The sequence below is a fragment of the Leptopilina heterotoma genome, unplaced genomic scaffold (assembly GCF_015476425.1).
Source record: "Leptopilina heterotoma isolate Lh14 unplaced genomic scaffold, ASM1547642v1 Lhet_362, whole genome shotgun sequence".
In the NCBI taxonomy this organism is placed as follows: Eukaryota; Metazoa; Arthropoda; class Insecta; order Hymenoptera; family Figitidae; genus Leptopilina; species Leptopilina heterotoma.
The window spans coordinates 1,750,923-1,764,069 of NW_025111043.1; the positions used below are offsets into that span (position 1 = coordinate 1,750,923).

Consider the following 13,147-nt stretch of genomic DNA (forward strand, 5'->3'; position numbering starts at 1 on the left):
TCAAATGAACGAAATTCGTCTATTTCATTTCCAAATTTTATTGGAATAATATTGCGTCCCACATTTTAAAATTTTAGGGCGTTTAATTTACGTTTTCAATTTCTATTATAGTCAGTAACTTTTGAGAATATTTATAGAGAAAAAATATTTTGTTCACTTGAATGTTCAGAACTTTTGGAAAATACATTAAAGATTAAAAATATTCTGCATTAAAGTTGAATACTTTTGTTTTTTGAGAATAAATTGAGAGGATGCTAAAAGAGGATTTTGCCTCCTAATTATATGCGAGATTACTTTTCTCTGAGTGACGGAGAATTATAATATTATAAATAATAATTACCTTGGTTCTGCACTCGGAGGTTTGGGTATGATTATGATTTCCGACGTGATTATGGGAGGTCGATAAAGAGGGTTGGTTCTGATTGAGGTTGCGAAGAGGGTTGAGTTGGACGCGATCCGTGTCCCAGGCATTGGCACCATGAGGAGGCGCGAGCCCGGCTAGCCCCCTCGCAGGCGAGGGCGGCCCTACCAAAGCACTGGGTGGCAATGACAGACCGGGCCCCGATGCCACTGGCGCTCCCTTACCATTACCAATAAGGGGCCCAGTATCCACGTTTTTTGGACAGGATTGCATCGGGCATGGACAGCTCTGGAATGCTGCATCTAAAAAAATCCAATCATTATATTCTATTTATTTTTATATTCTGTCCTTTTACAACTTTTTATGTTTTATTCTATTATTTTACTATTAAACTTTATTTATTTATTTATAAACATGTTACTGCACTATTCTAAAGAAATATTCAAACAATTCTTATTATTATTATTACAAAAATTGAACTGAAATTTTTTTTCTTCAATTTGAGAAAATTTTATTTTAATATTTTAAAAATTAAATTATTTCAGATGTATTTTGGATTCTTCAACCCTTTGAAAACTGCTCTAAATTTCATGATAGATGTTGAAAATGCGTACAAAAGAAGATAAAGGTTTTTTAGATTATATAAAATTCAAGGAGAATGTAAGGTCTTCAAATTTGTTTTTGCGGTCACCAAAAACTAGAATTTTTATAGTAATTCTTGAAATTTGATATTTCCCTGACTTCTCTGACCTATGGCAACCCTATTTAGTGGAAATCATAATTACACTAAATTTTTAGTAATTTTATTTCACTTTACTTCTAATATAAAATTTGTTTATTAAAGTGTTCTTTGAGAAACTTACGGTCTACGAATGGTCGTCCCTGAACGTGTAAATATGCTGGATTTGGCGGAGGTGGCGGTGGGTAACCTGCATAATAAGGAGGTAGAGGGTATTCTCCTGGCGGCGGAGGCGGTTGATACTCGACGACACCCGGACCTGGTCCGGTACCGTTTCCGGCTCCTCCTGGTCCACCACCACCTCCACCACTCTCTTGGAAACCATAGTATTGTCTGAAAATAAGTCGAGCATTATTCATTCATTCATCATTCGGCAAATTTTTTCATCACATAAATAATTTAAATGTTTAAATTAGCAAAATTAGCAATTTTTTATACATAGGTATAATTGACATCTATTAAAATTAAAAACAAATTTTTAAATAATTCTTCACAATTTATTAATTTAGAAAAAGTTTTAAAAAATATTCAAATTTTGGAATAAATATAAATAATTTTATTTAAATTGTTATCATAAAAATTAAAGTGGAAGGGACATCGACGGTGCATTAATACGAAAATGTTAATTTATTTCTTTTTCAATTATTATTAAATTTTTCCAAAGGGGAAATAAAAATAATTTCTTTTTTTCCAGTATTTTAGAATGTTTGATGCTCTTACCTTCTATACGTCGGTGGATATTTGTAGTAAGGTGGAGGATGTGGATGTGGATGCGTATATGTAGGTGGATAACAAAGTTCTTGATACTGTGGAGGGGTTCCGTAATATTGTGGACAATACGCCCTGTAAAAGCCTGCACCTGCAAGTCAAAAATAGAAAAAATATTTAAGAACTTTTTAAGTAAGTAATTTACGTCGTTGGAATTTTCTATACAAGGAGAAAATTTATTCCTGAAATTTTACTGAATTTAGTTCGGTAAAACTGTGATGAACTGTCGAAACAGTAATTTTTCAAGAACTAGACTGTAAAAAAAATTCCATTGAAAAATAATGTAAAAAGCATAAACCTTACAGTTCGGTAAAACGTAAGCTAAGTGCTCACTACATCCATATTTATTGAATAGTTCGGTAAAACGTAAGATAAGTGTTCACTATACTTATTTTTACTGGAAGTTCAGTAAAACGTAACGTAAAGTGTTCGGTAAAATGGAACCACCCAATGGGAAATGCCAGTGTAGTGCCGATGTTCACCACTGGCTTAGTACTCAGACGATTGTTCGGCGTATTCTAGCCGAGCCTCGACAATTAGTGCTGGCGCAGTACAGAATTTTTGTTTCGCCAAAGCTTAGACAAGCCACGGCGGCAAGTGCTGGCTGAGTATAGAAAAATTGTTCACAACGCTCTTTGCCAACATTGCTTTTTTGACATAAACTTGAAAAAAATTATAAAAAAAGTTTATAAATGTTTATAAATATAAATTTATTGAAAAAAATTAATATTTTACTTTTCAGTTGTTCATTTTTTATTCTTATTAAATTTAATAATAACAATTTAACACAATTGTCTAACTTTGTAAATAATACATTATTTAAACAAATTAAAATTATAAACAAAATTTAAACTTTAATCTCAATAATAATTTGGTTCCTATTAAAATACTATTATACTTCTTACTATGAATAAAGTAATTTAATTTAATTATTAAAAATTTAGTTTAATTTATTATTTCTAACGTATCCCTATTTTTTTCTCATCTTTGACTCAATAATTGTATGTCTGAATGATACTGAGATATTAATACTTTTCTGTACACACGTGTCGTTAGCATAGTGGTTAGAGCGTTAGTCTGTAAGTCCGTAGGTCGTAGGTTCGAATCCCCTCGTCAGCAATTTTGTTTATTTTCATAGGTTTGCGATATTTCTAGATTCCAATCGTTAGGTACTAAAATATGAAAATCTAATGCACACTTACTGTAATTGTTTATTATTTAATTTTTAAATGTTATAAACAATTTTTTTCTACTTCATTTACTATATCCATTGTTAGTCTCCATCTTTAATACAATTTCTTTAAGAAGAGAAATATTTTATGAATAATAACTATTTATTAATATTATTTACCATTTTGTTGTTAAATTATTTATAATTATGAATTTACGACTAATTAATAACAATACGGCATTTATTGCGGCAATATTCCCAGCCAGCACTGGTCCAGTGCTGCGCCAGCGCTGTCTGGCAGCACTGACAGACAGTACTTCGGCAGCGCCAGACGGCGTTATCATCCCAGTGCCATGCCAGTGCTGGCTCTCAGCCTTGCCGCCAGTGCTGCCAGTGCTGGCGCAGTACTACGCCAGTTGTAAATTTCCCATTGGGCAGTTGCAATTTACTTGAATAGTTCGGTAAAACTTGAAGAACAAAAATAAAAAATAATGTTACTTCCCAATGGGAAATTTACAACTGGCGTAGTACTGCGCCAGCACTGGCAGCACTGGCGGCAAGGCTGAGAGCCAGCACTGGCATGGCACTGGGATGATAACGCCGTCTGGCGCTGCCGAAGTACTGTCTGTCAGTGCTGCCAGACAGCGCTGGCGCAGCACTGGACCAGTGCTGGCTGGGAATATTGCCGCAATAAATGCCGTATTGTTATTAATTAGTCGTAAATTCATAATTATAAATAATTTAACAACAAAATGGTAAATAATATTAATAAATAGTTATTATTCATAAAATATTTCTCTTCTTAAAGAAATTGTATTAAAGATGGAGACTAACAATGGATATAGTAAATGAAGTAGAAAAAAATTGTTTATAACATTTAAAAATTAAATAATAAACAATTACAGTAAGTGTGCATTAGATTTTCATATTTTAGTACCTAACGATTGGAATCTAGAAATATCGCAAACCTATGAAAATAAACAAAATTGCTGACGAGGGGATTCGAACCTACGACCTACGGACTTACAGACTAACGCTCTAACCACTATGCTAACGACACGTGTGTACAGAAAAGTATTAATATCTCAGTATCATTCAGACATACAATTATTGAGTCAAAGATGAGAAAAAAATAGGGATACGTTAGAAATAATAAATTAAACTAAATTTTTAATAATTAAATTAAATTACTTTATTCATAGTAAGAAGTATAATAGTATTTTAATAGGAACCAAATTATTATTGAGATTAAAGTTTAAATTTTGTTTATAATTTTAATTTGTTTAAATAATGTATTATTTACAAAGTTAGACAATTGTGTTAAATTGTTATTATTAAATTTAATAAGAATAAAAAATGAACAACTGAAAAGTAAAATATTAATTTTTTTCAATAAATTTATATTTATAAACATTTATAAACTTTTTTTATAATTTTTTTCAAGTTTATGTCAAAAAAGCAATGTTGGCAAAGAGCGTTGTGAACAATTTTTCTATACTCAGCCAGCACTTGCCGCCGTGGCTTGTCTAAGCTTTGGCGAAACAAAAATTCTGTACTGCGCCAGCACTAATTGTCGAGGCTCGGCTAGAATACGCCGAACAATCGTCTGAGTACTAAGCCAGTGGTGAACATCGGCACTACACTGGCATTTCCCATTGGGTTCAGTAGATCTATATTAATAGGTGAGAGTGGGGCAAGACGGGGTACTTAAGGTTTAAAGCGCAAAAAAAGGAAAATTATGAAATATATATTTTATTATTATATTTAATAACCATCTTTGGGAATCAGTATTTCGTAATAAAGGCGTACAAAGGCCATCTGTTTCTTAAAAAAGCATAAAATTAAAAATATGGAAAAATTGCAAATCTCACCATCTTGCCCTACCGGCGGGCAAGATGGGGTACCCTAAGGGGTAAGATGGAGTGCTAAAAAAGCAACCTATTTCTGTTGACAAATTTTACAAGTAAAGGTTGCATCTTCGTCATCGACACCAGCACAACTGCAGTGAGCCCATTGGCCGCAGACAGAACAAGCAGCCCAGCCTTCATTTGAGTCTAAATAATAACCATTACAATAGAGACAAGGTGTATTTTCCACTTTACCATCGCTAATTGGTGATTTAACCTGACAAGCTTTTTTCTTTTTGGGCACTCTTATTTTATTCAGTCTTGATTTAAGTAGTTTTCTTAACTTCTCTTATTTCGCTTTTCTTTTGCTTAAGGTATTAGTCGCGCAGTTGACTCTGGTCAAAAATTTACCGGGCCGCTTACTAGACTGGGGCAGTGAGAGTGAGAGAGATAGTTTAACTCCCCACTCTATTCGTTCGTATGAAAATTCATATAATTTAGTTATTTTTTTAACTTTCTGGCAATATATTTATAGTTTGGCGCGGTCAAAAAATGTCATGTTTTTTTTATTTATTTGTTTCATCTAATTGAATACTTTGGTAGTTCTATTTCAAAATCTGACGATTAGTTATCATATAAATAATAATTATTAAACAAAATCAATACATGCATTGGGTGCTCCCTCCATGCAAAATGTATGAACTTTGAATTCATTTTTTGAAGCTTTGAAACGGTCAAAATTAATGAAATTGGTCTCATTCTGTAGATAAATACTTCAAGAATAAGTATGCAAAATTTGAAAAAAATCTGACGAAAACCATTTTACGTGACTAATACCTTAATTTGTGTACCCCGTCTTGCCCGCACCTAAGAAATTGAATAAAACGATTAATTACTACAATTTACGATTTTAACAAAGAAAAAAAAACATATGCTTCCCTTCTTCTGTAACCCTTGCCAGTTATAAAAAATTTTATATAGTTCATTAACTGTTATTATTAAATAATAAACACGTCCTAAAAAAAGTGAAAAAATCACAAGAAAATCGTCGAAAACAGTTTTTTTTTAGTAAAACAGATAAAATATTTTTTCTCATGGCTTTTAGGTTTTGTAAACAAGAAACTATCGTCTCAGTGCAGTATTATGTAAAATATAATCGGTTAATTCGTTTGTTAAATAGGGCCGGTACCCCCGTCTTGCCCCACTCTCCCCTACTGCCGTAAATCTCACTTTATCTACTTCAATCACTACCCAATGGGAAGTAAACGATTGGTTCAATAATGGGCCATGCTTGGCGAACTCCGTTCCATTATTGGAACATTAATGGCAACCATCATTGGACCACCAATGGTTTAAACTTGGGATGATCACGCTACTGCCAATGATCGGTAGCCAAGCATCGGGCCAATATTAGTTGCCAAGGAATTGCCAAGGAAACAAAATCGATTTTCAAAAGCTTGATTTTTTATTGGCAGCCAACAAAAAACAAAGGTTTTGAAAATTGATTTTTCTTAATTATTAATTAAAATTTATTTTTAAAAAATATATTTTTCAAAAAATTATTTTAAAAAAAAATATATTTTTTAAAAATAGGTATATATTTTTTTAAATTAATAGAACATATTAATTTAATTTGTCACCTCTGGTAAAACAAAGATGAAAGACTGATAAATTCCCTCACTTTATATTTTACAGTGGAGGGATGACTGTGAATGTCTTTGCGAGAGAGGAGCAGGTACTTATATAGAGCCAGTGAGAAAGGTCACAAGCGAGAAGAAATCACTAGCATGCACTCTGGCGGCGCTTGTCGGAAGTGGCGCAACGTTGGTTGCCAAGCGCTGTGTCGATAACGTCAGGATATGCATGCGCGCCAGAAAACAGTTCCGACAAGCGCCGCCAGAGTGCATGCTAGTGATTTCTTCTCGCTTGTGACCTTTCTCACTGGCTCTATATAAGTACCTGCTCCTCTCTCGCAAAGACATTCACAGTCATCCCTCCACTGTAAAATATAAAGTGAGGGAATTTATCAGTCTTTCATCTTTGTTTTACCAGAGGTGACAAATTAAATTAATATGTTCTATTAATTTAAAAAAATATATATTTTTTTAAAATAAATTTTTGAAAAATATATTTTTTAAAAATAAATTTTAATTAATAATTAAAAAAAATCAATTTTCAAAACCTTTGTTTTTTGTTGGCTGCCAATAAAAAATCAAGCTTTTGAAAATCGATTTTGTCTCCTTGGCAATTCCTTGGCAACTAATATAGGCCCGATGCTTGGCTACCGATCATTGGCAGTAGCGTGATCATCCCAAGTTTAAACCATTGGTGGTCCAATGATGGTTGCCAATTGTTTTGCCAAGAAAAAACCATTGGGTACCAAGCATGGCCCATTATTGAACCAATCGTTAACATTGGCAACTTCCCGTTGGGTACCTAAACCCCCTACAATTGTTTACGAACAAATAATTGATACACCTGCCTACAGTACATTCTAAACGCATACACTAATACATTCATCGCACGCTTTACATTATTGCTTCAGAGAGTTTCAACTGTCCTTATATATTAATCTCAATTTTATTTCACCGCTTGTGAGAAAAAATTCAAATTAATAAACTATCGTTGTACAAAATTAAAAATTATCTAAATTAATGAATCATTTGTATATTCAAGGTCAATTTATGAAATATTTTTAAATTATGTTTTTATTATTATAAAGAAAAATGTTTAAATTTGTATTTAATGGAATAAAAGAATAATTTATCAAAACCTTATTATTCTCAAATTTTTGTGTTGAAATTTAAAAATATATAATAAAAGTGCAAGTTCGAAATTATTAAATTAATTAATAGAAAATTAATCTTTCTGAAATATTAAATAATAATTGTGAGGTACTTAAAAGCAAAAAGAAAATAAGCAACTAAGCAAATAAGTAAGAAAATAAGGAAGTAAATAAGCAAGAAAGAAATAAGCAAGTATAAGCAAGAAGGAAATAAGAAATTAAGCAAGTAAGCAAATGTGGAAGAAGGTAAGAAAATAAGAAGGTAAGCAAGAATGAAATAAGCAAGTAAGTATGCAAATAAGGAAGTAAGCTAGTAAGCAAGCAAGTTATTTCCTTCCTTGCTTACTTCCTTATCTATTTATTTTCTTACTTTTTTGCTTATCTACTTGCATACTTACTTAAGTTTAATTGTTTACTTACTTATTTCCTTCTTGCTTACTTACTTATGTTTACTTGCTTGCATAATTGTTTGCTTACTTACTTACTATTATTTAGATTTAATTAAAAAGAATAAATATGTTAAAAAAAAAAGTACGCTGTTGCAGTTTTATAGTTTCTTCTTGTATGATTTAAAAGAATTTATTACATATTTGACAATTAATAAGTGTTTAAAATAATTAATTAATTGAATTTTAGTTTAATTAATAATGAAATGATTATTAATTAAGTATAAAAAAGTTGAAAAAATTAACTATTAGTGTGGAAGTCTTTCATTTGACTGTGGGACACTTGAAATAAAGTATTTCAATCCAGAAAACTAACACCTTAGGCAAGTCAAGGAAGTTTTACCAAACTATTTCTGAAAACCAACACTTTAGGCAAGTCAAGAAAGTTTTACCGAATTATTCCTAAAACGTTAGTGTCCATCAAGGAGGTATTTATTTAATTTATAATTTATATTAAACGTTAAGTTTAAATTTTTTTGAACTTTTACAGTACTATCTTGTAAGAAATAAAGATATCACATAAAATTTAGATATTGTTACTAAAAAAATAATTTGAAAATTATTAAAAATTACGATTATGCCACTATATCCCAACTATATTGAAAAATATACTTTTTTTATTTTATAAGACATTTTTTTAAATTCTAACAATTTTTCTTTTTCTAATTCTTTTTAAATATTAAATTTCTTAACATTTTTTTATTTAATTTAAAGATAAGCAAAATTTCCACTTGATGCAGAATTTATTAACAATAGAATTAATACTGAATTGAATTCATATATATATATACCTATATATAACGAAAAAAAACAGATACGTATTTTTTTATTTTTGTTTAATTGTCCAAATTATCGAGTTATGAATTTTCGAAATTTTGGACTTTTAATTGCAAACCTATATTTAGCTTCTGAATATAGGTCTACAATTAAAAGTTCAAAATTTCGAAAATTCATAACTCGAAAATTTGGACAATTAAACAAAAATAAAAAAATACGTATCTGTTTTTTTTTCGATACAGAATAGAAAAAAAATATTTTTGGCGAATTTTAAGAGGTCGACTAAAATCTCACGTGGAATTGCCCATATATTTTTTATTTTTAAACTATTTACCGAATTTTGAATTTTTTGTTTATTTGAAATTTTCTGTCTCTAAAAATTAAACAACAAAATTATGTTTGATTAATTTTCAAATTCGTGTGAAAAAGTAAAACAAGAAAAAGAAAAATATCAAAAACGTATTATTTTTTGAATTAAAATACATGTTCTCTTGCAATGCCCGAAGGGCAATTTCAAAACCACGAAGCTAAAACTACTATATTGATAAGCTGCTTTCAAAAGCTTGTTCCAAAACTCTATTTCGTTTGAAATTTCACACGAGTCAACCATAAACACTCACGAAAAGTCCTATCGGAATAATTTAATCCCTACACAACATTTTATCATTTTTAACTTTCTGTTTGCTTTCTCCTTTTGCTTTTCTTTAACAAAAAAAACAAAAAGAAAATAAGTATAAATAATATAAATTCAGTAAAAAAAATTACATATTTGTAGAAAAACAATCACTGGAAAAATTATGATTTTGTAAATTTGGCAAGGATACTTTTATTTTGTCACTTTTGATAAAAAAGGAAAGAAAAAAGGAAAAAGTTGAATTAAAATGAAAAAAAATACAATGGCAAAAAAAGAAAACAAATGAGAAAAAAAGAAAAAAAGAAGAAATAGAAGATAGAAAGAAGAGTAAAGAAAAGAACAAAAGAATAGAGAATGAAAAAAAATAAAGAAAAATAAAAGACGAAAAATGAAAAAGGACAAAAAACGAAAGCAGAAGAGGAGAAAGAAGAAAGCAGAAAAAACAAAGAAAAAAGAATAAATAATAATGAAAGGCACAAAGAAAAAGGAGATAGAAAAGAAGAAGAAGAAATAAAGAGGAAAGAAAATGAAAAAGTAAAAAAATCACTCTCGATAATGCAACTGAGAAGCTTTGACAACCATTTACGAATAGTATTCTATCTTGACAAGTTTTCAGACACAATGAAAATAGCAAGTCTCAAGTGGAGTGAGTGGAAATGAAGTTAAAAGTAGGAGAAAACGCAGTGAATTATTCTTACCGCTGGTCCCACTTGAAGCGGAAGTCACGACGAGGTCGTCGGAACTTTCCGAGTTTTGCGGAGGCGTTGGTGTTGGTTCCGGTGGTGGTCCTTTTACTGGAGGTAACGTCGGAGGATGCTGTATCAGTGGTCCAGCCGGCTGATAATACCCTAAAATAAGTACAAAAAACGTTTCGTTAACTTTCTTTCTTCTCGTTATAACAGTAAAAATAGCTTCTTTATAAGAACAAATAATAAATTAATTTTGTAATTGGATTGAAAAATTAGAAATAAAGTAAGACATTTTTATAGAAAGGAGCTTTTATGAATGAATTTAGTTTCACTTCAAGATGAAAGTTATGGGAAAATTTAAGTTAATTTCATTTAAGGTCAAAAATAATTTTACAAAACTAAATTTAGTTTTTGCTTAATTTTATTACATATATTATTAATTTTAAAAAACTAAACAATTCATTCAATTTAATTTAATTTTCAATCAAACTTAATTAATTTACTTTATTCATCTAATAATAGATACTATTAAAAATACAAATAAATTAATAAATAACTATAAATAATTTACTAAATTTTCAAGTTCAATAATAAAAGGAGAAAAGTTAAATTAAATTCAAGACATATTAACGACAAAATTTTACGCAAATACATTTGCAAATAACAAAAAAATACACCCGATGAAATTTATGTCTATTGAAAATAATATGCAAATAAGCAAAAAAAAAATAAATAAATGAAGATATTAAGAATCTTAAGTGAAAAAAATACACTCAAATGAGAACCGCTTTAAGTAGACATTTTCGACGCAATTGTAAAAATGGTAAAATCATCAACTGGTCGAAGATTATACTATACCAAAACTCGTTTTCATCACAAACATAGTTAATGCCTCGTGAATTAAGTGAAAGAAAAAGGCATACTAATAGCAAAAGAGAAAAAAAGAATAATAAAAAATTGGGTCTCAAATGTCTCCCATCTTCTTATTATTATATTAAGTTTCTAAAAATACATATATAGTAATACATTTTATTCGCTATGCGTATAGAAACGTTTTTATAAGACCCTATTAAAGAGAATGATTTCCGTTATACGATGCAAATTTTCTCTCTTATACCACAACTAAGATGATAAAATCATTAACAAGAGGATGGGTATAATTAATATTCAAAAGTGTCGCGGGAAACTTCCCTTTACACTTGTATATATGTATATAGAAAAGTGTAAAACGCGACAAGGAAAAGCAACATTGGGCAAATTGGTTTACAAATGGGACATTTTCAGAAGAAAAGGACCACTTGAAAAGCTCTATTTACGAGAGTAGTTTCCCTCCAAGTTGCTAAAGAGTCTTTTAAAGTAAAATCATGAAGACTACGATCCAAAAGATAACGTTACATTATTTTTTTATCTTCCCTTTCTCAATCAAACTTCAAAAGAAGCTACATTTTTACATGAATTTTTCTTTTCGAATCAAAATCGCTGTTCCCAAAAAAATATGTGAACAAGTTTGGTCGAAATCTTCAACTACTATTACCTAGTTAAGTGGAAAGTTGTTAAATTAATTACTTTCTCAGTTTTACTAACCATTTTTGTGTAGTTGATTATATTCTACTTTTGATGTAGTTAAAGAATAATAGTTCAGATGACTAAAAAAAGTAGTTAAATTTCAAGAACAACTACAAAATCTGATTACATCAACTACATTCTTAGTTCTTTTTACTACTTTTCGATAGTCAATATAATTTTTTAAATTCAGTTGAGGACCTATTGAAGCACGCAGAGTAGTTAAAAAGTATAGTTAAACCTACTAGAAATTTTTTTCAGTGTACATTTAAGAAATTTCTTGTAGATTCGACTACTTTTTATGGTTTTTTAACTCTTTCGCGCCTCCGGTACATATATGCACCACTTACAAAATTTAATAAAACTCTTATAATTTTAAACCTTTTAACAATTAATATATTTTTTTTAATCACCAACGTAACTACTATAGGTATATAAAAAATTAAAAATTACATAGTACTATTATAATTATTATAAACAATAGGTAGAATATTGTTAAAAAAAAATTGCAAAATTTGCTCAAATTTGCTTAACACTTCTTACTCAGGGGTTTTCGGGGTCATTGATTACAAATCTAAAGTCAGATTTTCAAAATTATCAAAATTCAAGTTGATGGACATTTTTTACAAAATTGCACATATTCGCTTGAAACTTGTTACTCGGGGTTTTTCAGGGTTACCATTTTGAATTTCGAAAATCTGACTTTACATTCGTAATCAACGACCCTGAAACCCCCCGAGAAACAAATTTTATGCATAGAGCAATTTTGAAAAAATGTCCGCCATATTGGATTCGACATTTTGAATTTGTGTTTCCTGGGGGCACGAAAGGCGGTTAACATCAATTTTTTTATTAGATTAGCTAACGTAGAATTGTTCTCAGGATCATTTTGAGTAACTCAAAGTATTTCACTTACTCAATTTCACAGTGAGCTTGAGCCAACTTTAAATAAAAAGTCTTGCGAAGTCTAGATTTACTTGAATCTCGATATTTGGAAATTTCTGGCTTCACTAATTATGAAATCGATGTAGATTTTCAAAAATTCAAAATGACAGATCCAATATAATATAACAACTTAATATTCGCTTGAAACTTGATACTCAAGAGTTTTTGGAAATTGTATTCTATTCTTCATAAGTACACTGAGAAAAATAGAGTTTGAAAAACTGGGAGTCAATATTGAAAAAACTGGACTCAGTCCAGTAAGAGTACATTAATTCATTTCCATCAAGCATCTTAGGGTGTTGCGTATAGTGTATAGAGGGCCTTAGTTCCAAATGTCACTGTAAAGAGCATTGAAACACAGGCGAAGATTATAAGGCGCGCTGCAGTGTGCATAGTAGAGAAACTGGACTCAGTCCCCTACT

General features: G+C 30.1%; 1 protein-coding gene across 1 annotated transcript in view; it reads right to left on the reverse strand.

Moving 5' to 3' along the window:
• The window catches only part of LOC122505686, a 654,464-nt gene that overhangs the window by 13,116 nt on the left and 628,201 nt on the right, over positions 1-13,147 (reverse strand). Inside the window, exons 5-8 of the mRNA XM_043617467.1 lie at positions 10,227-10,376; positions 1,821-1,959; positions 1,225-1,433; positions 341-663 (exon numbers count right to left, since the gene is read on the reverse strand). Coding sequence (XP_043473402.1) covers positions 341-663; positions 1,225-1,433; positions 1,821-1,959; positions 10,227-10,376 — 821 coding nt within the window. The remainder of the gene's footprint in view (positions 1-340; positions 664-1,224; positions 1,434-1,820; positions 1,960-10,226; positions 10,377-13,147) is intronic.